The 17,119-nt window shown below is 42.6% G+C and overlaps 2 protein-coding genes across 5 annotated transcripts in view; one reads left to right on the forward strand and one right to left on the reverse strand.

Moving 5' to 3' along the window:
* zyd (sodium/potassium/calcium exchanger zydeco) overlaps positions 1–5,837 on the forward strand; it is an 11,210-nt gene extending 5,373 nt beyond the window's left edge. For both annotated transcript variants that reach the window (XM_013324090.1, XM_013324091.1), the window contains exons 2-10: positions 2,715–2,900; positions 2,986–3,173; positions 3,293–3,479; positions 3,556–3,648; positions 3,730–4,031; positions 4,120–4,282; positions 4,400–4,501; positions 4,578–4,699; positions 4,980–5,837. In XM_013324090.1, the coding sequence (XP_013179544.1) occupies positions 2,715–2,900; positions 2,986–3,173; positions 3,293–3,479; positions 3,556–3,648; positions 3,730–4,031; positions 4,120–4,282; positions 4,400–4,501; positions 4,578–4,699; positions 4,980–5,207 (1,571 nt within the window). In that variant the 3' untranslated portion in view covers positions 5,208–5,837. The remainder of the gene's footprint in view (positions 1–2,714; positions 2,901–2,985; positions 3,174–3,292; positions 3,480–3,555; positions 3,649–3,729; positions 4,032–4,119; positions 4,283–4,399; positions 4,502–4,577; positions 4,700–4,979) is intronic.
* A 1,388-nt stretch (positions 5,838–7,225) lies between these two features.
* On the reverse strand, positions 7,226–13,518 carry LOC106126150 (sodium-coupled monocarboxylate transporter 1). Of its 3 annotated transcripts, none has more exons than XM_013323636.1 (13): positions 13,127–13,518; positions 12,847–13,006; positions 11,998–12,115; positions 11,727–11,794; positions 11,180–11,334; positions 10,864–11,004; positions 10,323–10,541; positions 10,019–10,146; positions 9,354–9,496; positions 8,342–8,517; positions 7,844–7,964; positions 7,488–7,634; positions 7,226–7,347 (listed from the first exon to the last, which is right to left on the reverse strand). In XM_013323636.1, the coding sequence occupies exons 1-13, from the start codon at positions 13,303–13,305 to the stop codon at positions 7,294–7,296; spliced, it is 1,809 nt and encodes a 602-aa protein (XP_013179090.1). In that variant the 5' UTR covers positions 13,306–13,518; the 3' UTR covers positions 7,226–7,293. The 3 variants fall into 3 exon arrangements, with proteins under 3 accessions (XP_013179090.1, XP_013179088.1, XP_013179087.1); XM_013323634.1 differs by having other exon boundaries at positions 7,226–7,344; positions 12,820–13,006; XM_013323633.1 differs by having other exon boundaries at positions 12,820–13,006.
* Between the last annotated feature and the right edge of the window lie 3,601 nt (positions 13,519–17,119).

A 17,119-nucleotide genomic window follows, 5' to 3' on the forward strand; every position in this document is an offset into this window, starting at 1 on the left:
GTTACAGCCTGTATAAAGGAAATATGGCATGAAGCAATGTGTTACAGCCTGTATAAAGGAAAAATTCTAAAAGCAGTAAATTTTTAATTTCATCATATAATAAAAACATTTTACAATTTTCAACTCTAATATTAAATTGAAATTCATATAAAATACTCAAGTCGTAAGTTTAAGTAATAAGTTTAAGCTGTAACAAGATAGAACTTCTATATCGATGCATTAAAAAGAAAAAGAAATTTAATCCGCGTGTTAACACGTAACTACTTGCAAGAAAACCAAAACAGGTTAAAGGTCCAGCTTCCAGTCTACCTAGATTCTTCAAATTTGGCATGAAGCTAGGTGCTATAACACACATAATGGGAAAATTCCGCAGATAGTAAATTTTTAGTTTATATGTATTATATATATAAACTATAAATATATATAATAATATATAGAGTTTCTAAGAGAGTTTATGTTTTATCATTAACTGCCTTCCTACAATATTTAAATGGTCTTTCTTTCCTCTCAATCAGTTGCTAATGCACATGTTAAGAGTTTTGTTTGGAACGTAGGAAGCAATGGTCAGTGTAGGCGGGACATTATGAATGTAACACGAGCTCGCGAACCAGTTTGCGGGCGACAACTGCGTATACTTTGTAATGAATAATACTATCAACGGCAACGCGGTACATACATACATCAATACATACAACAATACAACAATCATACTCGTACATACGAGTGTGTAAGCAAATAGCAAGAAGCAAAGTGACGCAGCCCTCGCTCCTGCATGTCATGTGGGGGCCACGACGCCGGGCGCGTGTCATTTTCTAAAATCAGTTAATCCTGTTATGCAAGTTAGTGCTATGATCATTTGAGACAATTGACCCATTGGCTTGTTGACTGTCACTTGGCGGCCGCGTGGAGCAGGAAGTAGCTCCGTTTCTTTTAAGTCTTCCGGCGACGATGCGCGACGAATTACCCCTCCCCCGCTGGCGCACTTGTCCTAACTCACCTCTCCGTGACGTCACACGCGCTTTACACACAGAGCATCTGTTATAGCTCACGACAACCGGCGTCTAATCGTTTACGTTTAAGTCAACAGAACTGCGTACATGGTTTTGATGATCTGCAGTAGTTTTTATTTTCCTCGATTGTATACAAATGCCGGCTGTTCCAAGCTGCATTAATGGAGCGTCGCGCTGCTAACCGCCCGGTCCCGGACGTATATACGGCGCGGTGCGGCGCCCTCTGCCTCTCTGCATTTTTGATTTACTTGATATAACAGACACTTGGCGTTTGTTTATCAGTAATGATTTGTAAAGGAGTTGAACGTTTTATCTGTTTGATTATGATACCATATCTAATCCCACTACCAGCGGTTACTCAATTGACGATTGCTGATGTAAAGGTTAAGTGGTTGTCGTCGCCCGGCAGCAGAGGGCGCGCGGGGACAAACTGTGCAAACTCACTCATATTATATTGTATTTACTTAATATTTGTGCAAACATTAACATTGGCACACAACATATAAGTATGTATAAGTTTATAGGATATGTTTTACTTTATGTACCGATCGTATACTTGTACATATCTACTTTACGCTCTGAACTCCGCTAAATCATATTATTACTGCACACAATTCAAACATATGTAATAAATATATGTAAAAATGTATGTATATATGTCATTATTTAATATCATTTGTTTCAAGCATTTTATTCATAAACCCGAAAAAAGTAGATAAACAGCCGACCGACTAAATAACAAAATATATACTTGCAACATCTTTTAACTTTTCGCACTTTTACCAAACTTGTTTGTAAATATTATTATAGAATTAATTTATTGTTTATACACAGTTTATATGTTACGTATTGGTGGTGTTGCTTTTACTTAAAGAGAGATGATTGGTGGTGTTGCATACGGACATATAATATTTATAACGATGATCGTTTGCAAGCAAGTGAATGAAAGAGGCGCGGCTCTTGTGTGTATATCGGGTCGCATCATCTGTCGGTGTTCACCGCTCACATCAAACATTGAACATTGAACACATTGAAAACAACAACGATCAATTGTCACTTATAACGAGACGAAACAGAAAGTATTCATAGCATTTGCATACGAATAGAAAAAGCGACTCATTATAAATGTCAACGTTAAGTAGTAAAAATCACAAGTTTACACTATTACTATCTAAATTATCACTTTCAGGGATAAATATTTGTGATATTATTTTGTCGCTCCCAACAACTGCCGTATAATGACGACATTTTAACTATTTGATTTCGGTGTGGGGAACAGCGTCAGTGAGCTTTCACTTCCATTAACAATATCTACAAAAATTATATTCATTACAGTTACTGAAGCGTACAGATTTTATGTACGAGTACATCTATCTGATAATTTCGCGATGTCAGCATTCAGCAGACTTTCGTCAAAAATGTGAATACTTTACATTTGTCCAAAGAAAGGCCTCGCTAAAATGATGAAAGTCGGCCGACTACTCAATCAATGCTAGTGTAATCTTAACAATGTTCCCGCAACATCTGCGACGGCACCGACATCACCGACATCACCACACCACCGGCCTCACCTACTGGCTATAATGGCTTTATCTCATGACACAGCAACATACTTTTACTACTTGTATTACAGTTGTATTAAGCAGTAGTTACTCTCTCCCTCTCTCTCTCTCTCACACACACGTGTTGGCCGGATGCACGCAGGCTGGCAGCCGCTGCGAAATTGCACGCCGCCGGCCATCGACGACTTCCCGGCGGGCCTCTTCAGCGAAGCGCAGCGGCAGCACGGCGCCATCGTGCTGCACGCGCTGCTGTCCGTCTACTTGTTCGTGGCACTCGCTGTCGTCTGCGACAAGTTCTTCGTGCCGGCCGTCGACAGGATCTGCCACGGTGAGAGTACGTTGTCGCCCTCGCCCTACGGTGGTGGCGTTAAACTGTGTGCTCGGCAGATACCATACGGTCGTTCACGTTGCAGCGCTCAACATGACGAACGACGTGGCGGGTGCGACATTCATGGCGGCGGCCACCTCGGCGCCGGAGCTGTTCGTCAACGTGATCGGTACTTTCATCACGGAGGGCGACATCGGTGTCGGCACCATCGTCGGCTCCGCCGTCTTCAACATCCTCGCGGTGGCCGCGTGCTGCGGGATCGGCGCTGGAATGGTTTACACTCCTGAACACTTTATACACTTATCTATTTGTTTAAATATTATACTAGCTGTTATATATGAATGTTTTCGACACCAATACATCTAAAATTCCAAATTGTCCTGTTGTGGCAGGTGGTGCCCCTGGACTGGTGGCCACTGACGCGCGACTGCCTGGCCTACGGCATCACCGTCTCCATTCTCATCTGCATAATGCACGACGAGTACGTGCAGTGGTACGAAGCCCTCCTGCTTGTGTCGCTCTACGGACTTTATCTTTGTATCATGTATTACGACAAGTCAATTCAAACCTTTGCTAAAGGTGCATATTACGTTTTTGAAATGTGTTTTTGTTGGTGATACGTATAGTCTATTAATGGCCAAGTTATTAATTTCAGGCAGCTGGAAATGTGTCTCGGAAATGTTAAAGAAAAATGAAGGGAAACAAGAAAGCCCGTATGGTGTCGCCTGCGCGGTACCTGCCTGCGGCGGTATCAATAACTTATTAAAAAAAATACTTTGATTGAACGCAACTTCTGCGGTAAATATAAACGTAATGTATACATTTCCAGACCTAAATGAATCTAAAATAGCCTCGACTCATCAAAGGAGTGACGCGTCGGCGGGTCACTGTCTGCACAACGGAAACATTCGCAGCCCACCTTTGTTCCGCGACCAAAGGAAGTTGGAGACCATCGAGGACGAGGACAAGATGATGAGCCGTGCGGAGGAACTGGCAGTCCCCGAGGCGGACGATGTCGGCCAGGTGGAAGCCGCTACCAAAGTCGACATCGACCTTGCGAATACCTGCGAAGTGGACGGGTACGAGCATTCCCTGTGGAAGTGGCCCTCGGGGCGCAGTAAGCTCACTAAGGTATTCGTTTTTCTTACTTATTTCTTGTGCTTGTGTATGAATTGTTCAATTACGGAGATGCTGATTGCATGTTTATCCTCATTGGCAGATCGCTTGGATCGTAACTTGGCCGATCCACCTGGTGTTCCTGTTCACGATACCGGACTGCGAGAAGCCTCGCTTCGAGACCTGGTTCCCGTTAACGTTCGTGATGTGCATCGTGTGGATAGGATCCTTATCGTATATAGTCGCCTGGATGATCACTATCATTGGTTCGTTCTTTTCTGTCGTTATGGTTCCTGCATTTCTAACGTTTATGTATTTTGTTGCGGTATTTAATATTTTACGAGATTTTATAAGTTGTCTGTAAGTAACATTTAATTTCCTAGGTGACACGTTAATGATACCGGACTCGGTGATGGGCATAACATTCCTGGCCGCCGGCACCTCCGTGCCCGAAGCCGTTTCCAGCGTCATCGTCGCCAAGCAAGGTGACCACTCGCCCCTAACAGTTCTACTTTGCTTTAGGTTCTTAAAAAAGATGTTACGAAAGGAAATATTTCCCAGGGCACGGTTCGATGGGCATCAGCAACTCCATCGGGTCCAACACGTTCGATATTCTGCTCTGCCTCGGGCTACCGTGGCTCATCAAGGCGGCGCTGACGCCAGCCGAACCAGGACACTACTGGGTGACGACTTCTTATTTATTAATTCTTACTTATACAACTCATAGCAGCCTTGCGAATACAAACATAAGCTTGGCGAATAGCCCCGCGAATAAATGCAAGGCGAATCATTGAATATGTTCCACTTGTCCCATAATTTCATGATATATATATTATATATCCCTCTTTCAAACTATATATATATATATATATATATAGTTTGAAAGAGGGATCTCGATCGATGCGCACAGCACTCGTGTGTGGGAATTTTTTCGCATGGTTTAATGTAAGATGTAATGAATAGGTGAAGATAAACTCGATGGGGCTGGAATACTCGGCGATATCGTTGCTATCGACGCTGCTTATGCTCTACCTCACCTTCTGGCTGAACAAGTTCCGGCTGGACGCAGCTGTGGGGCGCGCCTGCCTCGCCATGTACGCTCTTTTCCTGCTGCTCGCCACCCTCATCGAGCTCAACGTCTTCTTCCCCGTCAACGTGCGCACCTGCAGAAGAGCCGAGCTCGCCTCTTAACCGATTTTCACCCTTCCCTTTCCTGCCCCTTCCCTACCAATATCGTACGTATCCGTGCAGTTGTTTACCCTTTCCTGTCCGTAAATTTCGTACTTTGACGGTCTGTTACATTTATAAGTAATAAGTCTCATTTGGCGTTCGAATGAAGTAGCGCGCGCCACATTCGAGACAGATCCTTATGGAAAGATGCTGCCGCTATGTATGTTTGTAAGTTTTCATTTATCTTCTGTATTTTAAGCACAAATAATGTTTGAGATAGGATGTTGGCATTCTGCAAATAGGGCATTAATATATACAAGAAGGCGGGGGCGGACGTGTATAGATACGTGCCAGTACTGTTCCAAAGGCCGAGGGATCCGATTGGCGCTGCAACAATTGACTCAATTGCGTCGCAATCGCATCGACGGCTCCCTCTGCCTTCATAAGCAGATAATTACTTTGTAAATTCATCGAACGGCATTCCACCGGTCCGTCCGTCCGTCCTTCCGTCCGTCCGTCCGTCCGTTTTTACGGTTGTCGGCTTCGGTTGTGCTCATTATCAACGATCAGTACCTGCGATGAGAACGCTCCGCTATCAATATAGAATACCGAACGGAAACTTGTTTTGTAAATAAATACATAATATTTGGTGTGGAGTTTTAGGTTAACTAAATATATTAATTATGAAATTAACATTGGGAAATTTTATTTTGAACATAATCAGTCCAAAGATATCTTGAAAGAAATGTACGTATATGTAGATAAGATAAGCCGTTTGCTGAAACTAAGTATTAAATCGCAGACAGGGAGCTTTGCCACTGGCGCCACTACCAGCTACCCGCGCTGTGTGCACCCCTGTGGGTTTGCTTGCTCTCAACCTATAAAGCTACGTCATTTTATAAAAGCTCAAAGTTTTCTGTGCGTGTCTCGTATGCAGTTAAAAACAACCAACCACTACAGAGCTTGGGTTGTGTTTACTTGAGCAGTAGCGACAGTAACATAAACTGTTTGAAATACTATTTTAAATTCGTTAAAGCATAAAGAAAAAAAATCTTTTTGAAAAATAACTTTAGAAAACTTCTCGGAGACTACTATTGTCGCTACTTCCTGCTAAACGCATACATTAAAAAATTTAACGTACTATTTACCAACAAGAAACCACAAACATAACTTCAGACGTTGCTCGTTTATACTTGACATAGACTTACTTGGCACAGAAGGTCTGGAAGTCCAGTCCTTGGCGTTTGCTCTATGCCGCAGAAACAGAAGTCCGCGCTACAATGCTCACCAGACAACTTTATCTACCTTTCATAAAAACCTATTACATTAACAGTGAAATTATAGCGATAGTTACATTTAAATGTCAGCCCTTATACACCACACCACCTGTACACCTGTACACCTGTTTGATGAAAATAAATTGGCAAAATATATATGAAATGATATTATACTATACTATAGATGTATATTTTGTTTACTTTTAGCAAATAGAATAGAAGATTCATTGCTACTTAACACTACTACTGCTACATATATATACATGACTAGGCTGGGGCGCACCGCAAATTATGTATACCAGCCGGTCAGGATCGTTATGAGACAGAATCATGATCTCCACTCAGATTTAACTCCACTCCAAAACAGAATACTAAAGCTGAATCAGTATTCGAATCGGTCCTGAATATATATGGGGGTTGGTTTCAGTCAACGACACCAATAACTCGGCACTCGGATGCCCGCTCCCCGCTCCCCGCTCGCCGAGCCATCAAGCAAACCTCTAAGTAAGAAGAGGTTTACACCAACTTCTTTCCATCAAAATATAGTCAAAACTGCGCCTCTATATATGTTTCATTAAACCCTTGAAAATTATTTCTCCTCGCTTTTTTTTTTCAATGAATTATGAAATATAAAAAAGGGCAAGGTGTCTTGTAATTTCCAGACAATACATGAAAATAATTATTTTAAAGGAAGTCTACGAAAGCAAAACTACAATTTTTATACAAAAAAATAATACATGTTACTTTTGTAAAATACTTGGTTTTTTATTTATTTTCAAATTAAAATACAATTTTCAGTGTAAAACAAAGCTTCACACATAAGATGACAATCAAAATATCTTGCCTTCTTCTGTGTGCAGCTCCTTAGTGCTGGAGTTGTTCTTCTGAAACAAACGGCACATTTGAAATCTTATGTAAATCTACCTAATGTATCCGCTTCTTTATAATAACGATTTGTCAATAAATTTGATATTTGGTGTAATAAGTAAGTGAAACCCTAATATGATAAAACTGTTAGACACACGTCGTTAGAGGGGTTGATGTGAAGTCGGTCAAGTGAGGTGCAGTGGTCGGCGGGAAGCGCGAGCTCCGTAGGGCGCGGGCGCGGGCAGTGCGCGTGCTGCGCGGGGAGCCACCGGTGCACCACCGGGGTCAGCAGGTCACGATGCACCTGAAAGAACAGCACGTTACGCAGAAGCAGAAAGAGGCTTGAGCGAAGTGGGCGATGAATGGCAACCACAAAAGAATCGCTTATGCAATTTCTGAACTTAGTGCCCCTGAACACACGAAGTGATAAAATTCTTTATTAATGACAAAAGCCGCACGTAATAGTGATGTAGAGATGAACAACGCTAGAGAAGAGCGGTAGAGAACAGATACCATAGCGGGGTCGTTGGGCGTGGTGCACCAGGAGACGAGCAGGCCGGTGACGACGCACACCGCCGTGCCCACCAGCGTGTAATACAGGTAGCTCAGCCGGTACAGGAAGAATGTTCCCGACCTGGAAACGACCTTTATTTTATTTTTATTATTTATCTTAAAAATATTAGCAAATTTTTGTTAACTTAAAAATATTTCTTGTAGCTCGGAAATGATACTGGAATGTGGTGCACGAAAAAAGTCGGACGGCGGGATTCGAATCCGCGACCGGTAGATATTGCATGAAATATGTTGACTTTTAAAGTTGCAAGCGATAGCGCTCATTTACCTATACACAATTAAATTACAAGAAGCTATCATGAGGCAAGCCTTGTTCCGATACTAAAGTTCCCGCGAAGTCCGAATTATGTTATATCGTATGCACGTACTGACGCACTGAAAATGAAATGAGCGCTGACTTAAAGAGTAAAGCTAAATTGACAGGGGAGTAATGAGCACCTGTCGTAGTCGGCGCGCGCGGCGATGATCGTCAGCGCGGAGGCGTTGGTGGGGCAGCCGTCCACGGAGCTAGGCTTAGGTGCCAGAAAGAGTTGCCCGCGAGCGATGGCCGCCTGCGTGCCTAGCGACATCCAGCCCACCAGCAGTGTGGACGCGATACCGCCCGCCATAGCACCCTGAACACAGTAAGGCTTTTATTTCTTTACATTTTCGTCGCATTTCCTTCGACCGTGAACGAAACCGTACCAACGTTATCGGTCACCATTAGCTTGACTGTGCCGCCAAAAATACTTGACATGAAATGAGTTCTCTCGTACATATAATTAATTTATAATATACATATATAGAAAAATACAAAACATATTTTTAAAACACTTAAATTATATGTATATGTCAAACAACACGGAGATTCGTGAATATAATAAATCTAGACGCACTTAAAACTCTTATCCAACAAATCCAAAATCTTTACGAGGTTAACATATTGCATTTATTTGTTTGTTTTTACTCGTATTGAGCGATGACAGCGTCGGTGGCACACGTCCTGAGTTCGACTCCCGCCATGTACCAATGTGTTTTTCGATTTTCTTCTTCGTTCTTACGGTAAAGGAAAACATCGTGATGCAACCTGCACATATCTGTGCTTAGGGTAGGCTCAGAGCCCCTCGGTGGGGACGTATGTATAGTGAGATGATGATTATTATGATTAGAATATATCTAAAAAGTTATTTACCTGATACATTAAAAACTTGATTTGTCTGTTATTTATTTAAGTATACTATTTAATCTTTTTTATATGTAATGTTTAGTTTGTTTGTTAATTATATATGGCTGGGGCTGGTAAGTATCTTAATAAAAAATTAAGAAATATAACAGAGAAGGAGAAAGCGCATCTCTTCACATTCACACAAACTTCTATTGTCGTTGTTATACATTATGTTTATAGCAATGAACACAGAACAATGTTAATGTTAGGTGATAGGTGAAGACAACACAGAGAGAATTGTCTCACGGTGGAGTTCACCCAGGGCAGGAAGAGGCCCATGGAGAACATGCCCAGCAGGCTGCCGGCAGTGATGCCAGCCAAGCTTTTGCCCGCCTGTACCAGCGCGCCCAGGTGCTCGACTAGGAACACCAGCGCCGCGCACGCGCCGCCTGGGCACACAAACGGATTTTCTCTCCTCCTACGTACATCTGAGTTTCAAAAGCCGAAATACCTGTATCTGTTGTTTATTATATTGCTTTATTCCAAGATCATTGTTTTTTAAATGAAGTAACAGAGGTAGAGGTCGCTTTAACATCTTCGCACGAATTGTCCCGGCTCGCCCGGTGAAATACCACGACCACACAGAAGACAGGCGAGAAGTGGAAGCAACGGTTACGAGGATTTCCGGTTACGAGGATGCATGGGTAGGGAAAATATTTTCTTTCTGTGCATCCTCTCCTCCGTCGATTAAAAGTAGGCAACGCATATGCAATTGCGTGTGTCTATGGGCAACGGTCACTTCGCTATTTCAGCGATTTCAGGTGGCCGCTCGCTCGTTTGCCACCTTATGATATAAAAAAAAGAAAAGATATATTTTTCTTGTTGTGTTTTAAATTTAGCATATGCTTCGTCAGTAGCGACCCGACGTACCATAATGTAAGAATAGGTTTCGAATCGATGTGAATGCTCACCTATAAGCACAACAATAATCTTCATAATGAAACTGGCCGCTCGCTCTGAGATGGGCGTCTTGTATGCAGGTCTGATGAGGTCTTCGAAGATGACGCCACACAGCGAGTTCAGGCCGGTCGACATCGAGCTAAGAGACGCATTCGTCTTCAAACACTTTATTTGTTGATTTATAAACGTCGTTTTTATCAAACCAAATACTAAATGAAAGAATTACTACAGAACTTCCATATTTATTTGTTACAAACAAATTATCTATTCTTCGTGTTTAACCCCGAGTGAAGCACTTGGGGGTTTTATTCGTACCTGAGTGCGGCGCTGAACACCCCGCTCATGAAGAGGCCGGGCAGAGCGGGAACGGGACCGGCTAGGCTCATCACAAAGTAGGGCAGCAGTTGGTCGCTCTTGCGGATAGCGCCCGTTGCCAGAGGGTCACAGTTCGCGAACGTCGCGTAGATCACCAGCCCCGTGTAGCAGCAAAGGGACACAATTGTAAAGATGCCAGCCGCCATAATGAATATTGTTCTGCAACAGACGATATAATATACACCATTTCTATAAATTGAGAGTGACGACGGTGGCGAAGTTGTTAAGCGCTTATCCATGTCCCCGCCATGTACCAATGTGTGTTCCTATTTCTGAATTCCATATATCTAACGACTTACTGTGCAGGAAAACATCGCAATGCAACCTGCATAACTGGAAAAGAAATTCAAAGATATATGTGAAGACAAGCAACCTTCACTGAGCCGGCGTGGTTGACTATGGCCTAGTCATCAACACCCACTACAGGTAGGAGACGGCGAGGCGGTGCTGCACTGTGTCAGGTAAACAGATTGTAACTTACATCCGTGCTCGTCTAAGGGATGAGAGTGCGAGGCAGCGTTGAACCATAGCCTGATTGACCGAGCAAGAAGCGAGCCAACCGAAGTAGTTGCCGAACACGGTGGTCCAGAATGTGTGCCGGAGAGTCGGGTCGGGGTCCATACTGACATAATTTTAAGAAATTTGATACTAAGTCATTAAATAAAAACACTTTTTTTTCTGAATATAGTTAGTATGCTGATCTATATAAAGATTAAAACCACCACGGTTTCTACTTATGTCTTCTAGTGTCAAGTTTAATTACATCCAGCGTAAAATGACTTTTGCTTAACGTTTACTTGAAGAATTCGAGACGCTGCCCTTCCTCGTTGATTCTGAAGACTTGAAGCACGCCGCCGAGCCGCCAGGTGCCGTACGCAAGCACGAACACTACCCCGAGGAACATGAGGCCAGTCTGCAGCGTGTCTGTCCACACGACCGCCTTCAGCCCACCCTAAAACAGGGTTATCAATTCATTTTACATGCCCAATGGAAAAGTATAAATTCCTCGTCTAAAAAATCTTGCACGTTGGCGCCGATTTAAGTAATTCAATAATAGTTTTGTGTGTGTAGTTACTTTGGTTGATACGTTGATTGTTGGTTTGGTTAGGATTGCGCTGGAAAGGAGGAGGATATTATCTGAAATCCTAAGCGGCTAAGTCAATAATTGTAGGTTAACACAATGACAGTTTCTTCTAAAATTGGCAATGTTTTTGGTACAGGCTTTGTAGTATTTGCAACACGCCTTCGTCGAGAATCTACAAGCGAGTATCCGGCGGTCGTGCGAGTGTACTCCTATGTACTGTTTGCGGAACTGATTATGAAATCATTGGGTCTCATACTCACAAGCGTCGTGTAGAAGATACATACGAAGCAGACGATGGGTGTGATCATGTGCAGGTTGATGCCGGTCACTGCGAACACACAACAAACGATACAAGCAAATTGAGAGCCCTATAAAAAAAACACTTTTACTAAATGAAATGGTAGTGCTGAGGGAGGGAGGGTGAGAACAGGGGTTTCTGAAGTTTGAATGATTGCGTATAGCGGATATATGTAGGTATAGCGGGGAGTAGTTTTGCAGCGTGTTAGGTGCAGCATGCAACATGCAGCATACCTTGGCTGAAGGCCAGAGCCGGAACGTAGATGACGATCGGGATGTAAAGCATCATCTTTATGATGAAGATGACGGAGCCCAACAGCCGCACCTTTTGGTTGAACCTCAGCCGCAGGTACTGCAGCCGACAAGCTTAAGTTAAATTAACAACTATAAAGTATGAATGTATGCGGTGTAGTTCGAGAGCGGCGTTGACGTGATGCTGCTCCGTGATGCGTTGCATGTACGGCGCCAGCGCACTGTACGAGCAAGCAAGAGGAGAGCGGACGCGGACACTTGTCCCTTGCCGCTCACCCACTCCGTCACGTGGACGTTACATTTCTTTTTTGCTCCAAGCTAGCGATGTTTTTGTGTTAAGGGAAAGGGAAACGCAAAACGCCGGGCCCAACGAGGTGATCATCGACGACCGTGTACATCCGCAGCACAAGAAAAACTGCAAAAGCGTTGCCGGGCAGTTTGCATAACTTCCACAGGCGGCGCGGCGCCGAGATGCAACATAGGAGGGCAACTGTTTTCAAGTTGCCGTATGAGTTTGCTACTAGTCTCTGCTGTAGCAATAAAGCATCAAGTATTCAGGAAGAATGCGTGGGTCGACAGTCTTTGGCAACTTTCTACTCGTATAAAAGTTAATGAAGACAGGAATAGGTAATAAAATGCACGTTTTATGCATGCCAGTACTAGGCTTACATAATGAGTACGCGTCAAATTTGTCTATTTTGTATTACGAAATAGTTATCATAATACTTATTTTACGTTGAAAGTATTTGTACGAAAGGGTTAGGCGACTGCGAGTCATACTGTATGTATGTGCTGGGTACCTACCGCCTGTAGCATACGAGCAGCGCTCACCTCGTACGCGGAGGTGATGTGCAGGTTGTAGAAGACGGGCAGGTAGACGGCGGCCACTGTGAGCGACACCAGCCACTCGGAGAGCACGATGGCCCACAGCTGCGTGCCGTAGGTATACATCTCGGCGGGCAGGCCCAGCAGCGATATGCCCGATATGTAGCTGGTACAAGTTTCGTATGCGGTAACTACTTGACGACAAACTTACACATCACGTCGTAACAATTTGCACCAATTATCTATAAATAGATGCGATATTAAGACCCCGTGAGGATATATGTACCTTGCGATAAGAGACATCGATATGGGAAACATGCCCATAGTCTTCCCGCCCATCAGGTACTCGGCGGTGGTGTTCTGCCTCTTGGAGGCGAAAAAAGCGAAATAAACGCCAATGAGGGCGGAAGAGAGCAGCATCGCACCGAAAACCACGTAGTCCAGCCACCCAAAGTAGATCGTCATGTCGTCAGGCGGCGCCGCGCGTTGTGTCTACGCGACCTATGTGTCGCTCACTCCCCGACGTGGACACAATAGCGCGCTAGTTCGCCGCAATACCGGAACCCGGAGCCGGCCACTTGCTATATTTATCCTTGGAAGGATCTCGGTCGGGCCCATTGGAGGGATGAGCCTCGCTAATTGACTATTTACCGGTCGCGCACTTCGCCTCGTTGCTGCGTCGCCGCTCCTAGATGTATCATTGTGACGAGGCGCGACCCACATTGTCCGCCGCGATCCCACTCGCGCGACCTCTCCTACGTACTTACTTACTACTAAATAGTCAACTTCGGAATGATACCCAATACGCTGAATTTTACTATATATATTTGGATATGTAAGAAAAGTCTTAAACATTACATAAAATGTTATGTCTGTCTGTAAGTTATTAACTAATAAATAACCGTGTGGAAATCATCTACAAATATTAATATACAGAACAATTTTAACAGAAACAGCTTTCTGAAGAAGAGTCCGTCTGCAAACCGCACCAGCTGCCACCCGCTGACGGTGTTCCGACTGACGAGAGAGAGAGAGGACCAAACACAGTGAAGTCATCTCTCACGTGACACGCTGCGCTGCTCCGCATCGCAACTTCCACTACACTACACTAGAATAAGAACCTGTGATACTGCAGGTTTATCTTGGTTATTCCTCCAACTATGGCAATGTGGCACCAATCAAGATGCGAACTATTGAACATCTCATTGAAAATTCTAATATCACGCAGGCCCCTGAGTGATGAAGATGAAACTCCAATCTCAAACCCCCAGGCATTGTCAGCAGTGAATGATTTAAATAAAAGCACGGTCCTTTAGAAATCGTATTACCGGGGTTGTAGTGTTATTTTATATTTTAAGTCAATTGTTGCTTTTAGTCATTTTCAAGTATTTGGTTAATGTTTTTAATTAGATTTATGAGGTTGTTCTATTATAATAATTAAATTCAAACATTTTATATCCAATATTAAAATCTCTCGAATACCTCAAAATAAATCTCGAATACTCGATAAATGTATTATATAAGAGTCGTCATCGAAAAGTAGGAATTGAATAATAATATATGTTTTTATTTCAAAGATGTGAGTGTAGTGTTGAATGCGAACATCAGGTTGCTGTCTTTGTGCCGGAAGCGAGGTGTATGGGGGAGGAGCCCAAAATAAAACATCTCATTTTTGTTTACATGGTTTAATGTTTGGTTTACATTCATGATTGGATTGAAGAACAGCCTGGAGGAGTACAAACCGCTATATTCGAATTCAATGGAAATGATAAATTTTCTTAACACATTTCGGTGGCGGACAGTAACATCATTGTCTATGGATTTATTTTATAATAGTTAGTTAGATTCTGTGATGACAGCCTAGCCCGCCTTATAAATGTAAAGTTGTTTAGATTGCTTTGTTATAATTTCTCATTGATATTGAATTCGACTATACGTACATATTTAGTGAGAGTTACATTGATATTGGCAAGTGCTACATGCAGATGATTTACGCGTTGTCATATTGTTGTAGAGAATGGAGTGATTAAGTATGAAGTGATCAGGCCGGCCGTGCACAGCACAGCACAGCGCAACACAAGTCGCACAATATCAATCTGTGCTTACCAGTCCAGCTTTTACACTGGCACTGGCACTGACACGGCCTGTTACAATCATAAAAACTAATATTCACAAGAAATTTAAAAAATACTGAAATATAAACTCCAGGCGTTCAAGCGTCTGTTTTTGTTAATTACATCATTTTTAATAAGATACAAGAGAAATTTATACGAACGAACATAATGACAGATTACAATGACAAACACAAAAAACTATTATTTTTATAAGTAGAAATAAAATATTAAATTTATTAAATTACAGATGTTTCCAAAAAAATCTTAAATAATCTCCCACGTAGGTACGAGTTGTTACTTATTATTTATTGTACGTGATGTTGACAAGCAAGCGACGATGGGAGGGAACTAAATATCATTATATGAGAGAGATGTCCGGGTGTAGGGAACTGCTTTTCTCGTGTATGGAAAAAATCATTCAAATACACTTAGCTACACAGAAAGAACACTTAAACTATGACCATCGTACTTTACGCTACATTTGGCGGTCATCGGTTTGCGACCTGTTCTTCCGTCCTGTCTGTATTAGGTAGGGTACAGCGCATAGAGCATCACGGCCAGTTCACGCTGCGCCACGCGACACCTTGCTCATCCCGGACTCGCTCTTTTATATCGAACAGTATTCAGATAATCCTAATTGTTGTTGTTGTTGTCGTGGCGCCGCTGCGAGCTGGCAGTGTGGTACAGACAGAATAGACAGGTTTCAAAATTACCGCGTGCCGAATTTTTTTTTTTCAATATTCACAAAATCTGCTTCCGAGAATCGAAATCATTGGAATCGTTTCAGTAAAATAGTATCGAAACATTTGGCATGTATTTTTTCAAAACACACCCAATGACACTATCGTGGGTTGGGGACAATCAAAGCCTTGGGCAAAGTGAAGTTCCCTTTTCCTTTTTCACATTTTCAACACAGAGAAAAGAGAAACGTATGGTAATTTTAGTATTTATACAAATGTTGGACTCTCAATTTATACATAACGTGTCAACCAGATTCCTATTTGAGAAGTTGTGTACTTTCGTTACGTAAGGGTTGTTATGTTCTGAAAGATGTTGGAACTGTGTGAACGATTGGTTAAGTTAATAATATTTGTTATTGAAATACAAATACAGAGAAAACAGAGCAGAGCAGAGAAGAGCACAAGGCCTAGGCCACGTGGCCTTACTCCCTACCACGTCATACCAGACCATATACGACACGACACAGCTGACACGATGCAGATTACAGCTAATTTGTTTGGATGTTTGCCTGTAATTTAATATAACGCAGTTTGTAAATCAATCAATCAATGATCAGGAGCAACTTGATATTTTTAAAGATGTAACAGTTTTACAAAAGAACATTATCATCACTGCAAAGTGAACAACAAACATCTATGTAGCTCTAGTCGCTAATCGCACATTTGATTTTAGGAAAAGAATTCAAGATAAAAATACGTGACAAAACAATTAGGTTTACCTAAAAACTTTTTTAAGAGTTATTGAGGAATAATCCTAATTGATGTTAAAAGGGTTTGTATTTAGTATTTTGCGTTGAATGCAAAGTAATGACGTGGACGTGAATGTGAACGGAAAGGCGTGGATGGTAAGCCTCCTTTGGTGCCTGCATTGCCGGCTGGGCGTCGGCTGAGCGTCGGCTGAACGTCGGCTGAGCGTGAGTGGGGGGCGAGGCATGATGATTTTATTCACAGCACGTCACTACTTGTGCACTTAACACTATGTTTGATAATATTGTAACTATTATGAGGTATATATCGAAAGTTTACTCTCTATATTAAAAAGATTTTTTGTTTTTGTTTTTTTACTAACATATATGTACACATTAATGTCCGCATCCAAAGATACGGCACCAGCTTAATACAAATGAGGTTTCTGTTCAATCACAAGTAATTTAAAAACTATTTAGCTAGCAATAGCAGCGAGGGGGTACCGAATGCATTGGTAGTTCCATGACGTGCTCGCTCGGAGACGCAGGTGTACGCCAGAGGTGTAGAACATTGGTGTAGGACAGTGGTGTAGGACAGTGGTGTAGGACAGTGGTGTAGGACAGTGGTGTAGGACAGTGGTGTAGGACAGTGGTGTAGGACAGCGGTGTAGGACAGCGGTGCAGGACAGCGGTGCAGGACAGTGGTGTAGGACAGTGGTGTAGGACAGTGGTGTAGGAC

This window comes from Papilio xuthus, unplaced genomic scaffold (genome assembly GCF_000836235.2).
Source record: "Papilio xuthus unplaced genomic scaffold, Pxut_1.1 DF825017.1, whole genome shotgun sequence".
Taxonomy (NCBI): domain Eukaryota; kingdom Metazoa; phylum Arthropoda; class Insecta; order Lepidoptera; family Papilionidae; genus Papilio; species Papilio xuthus.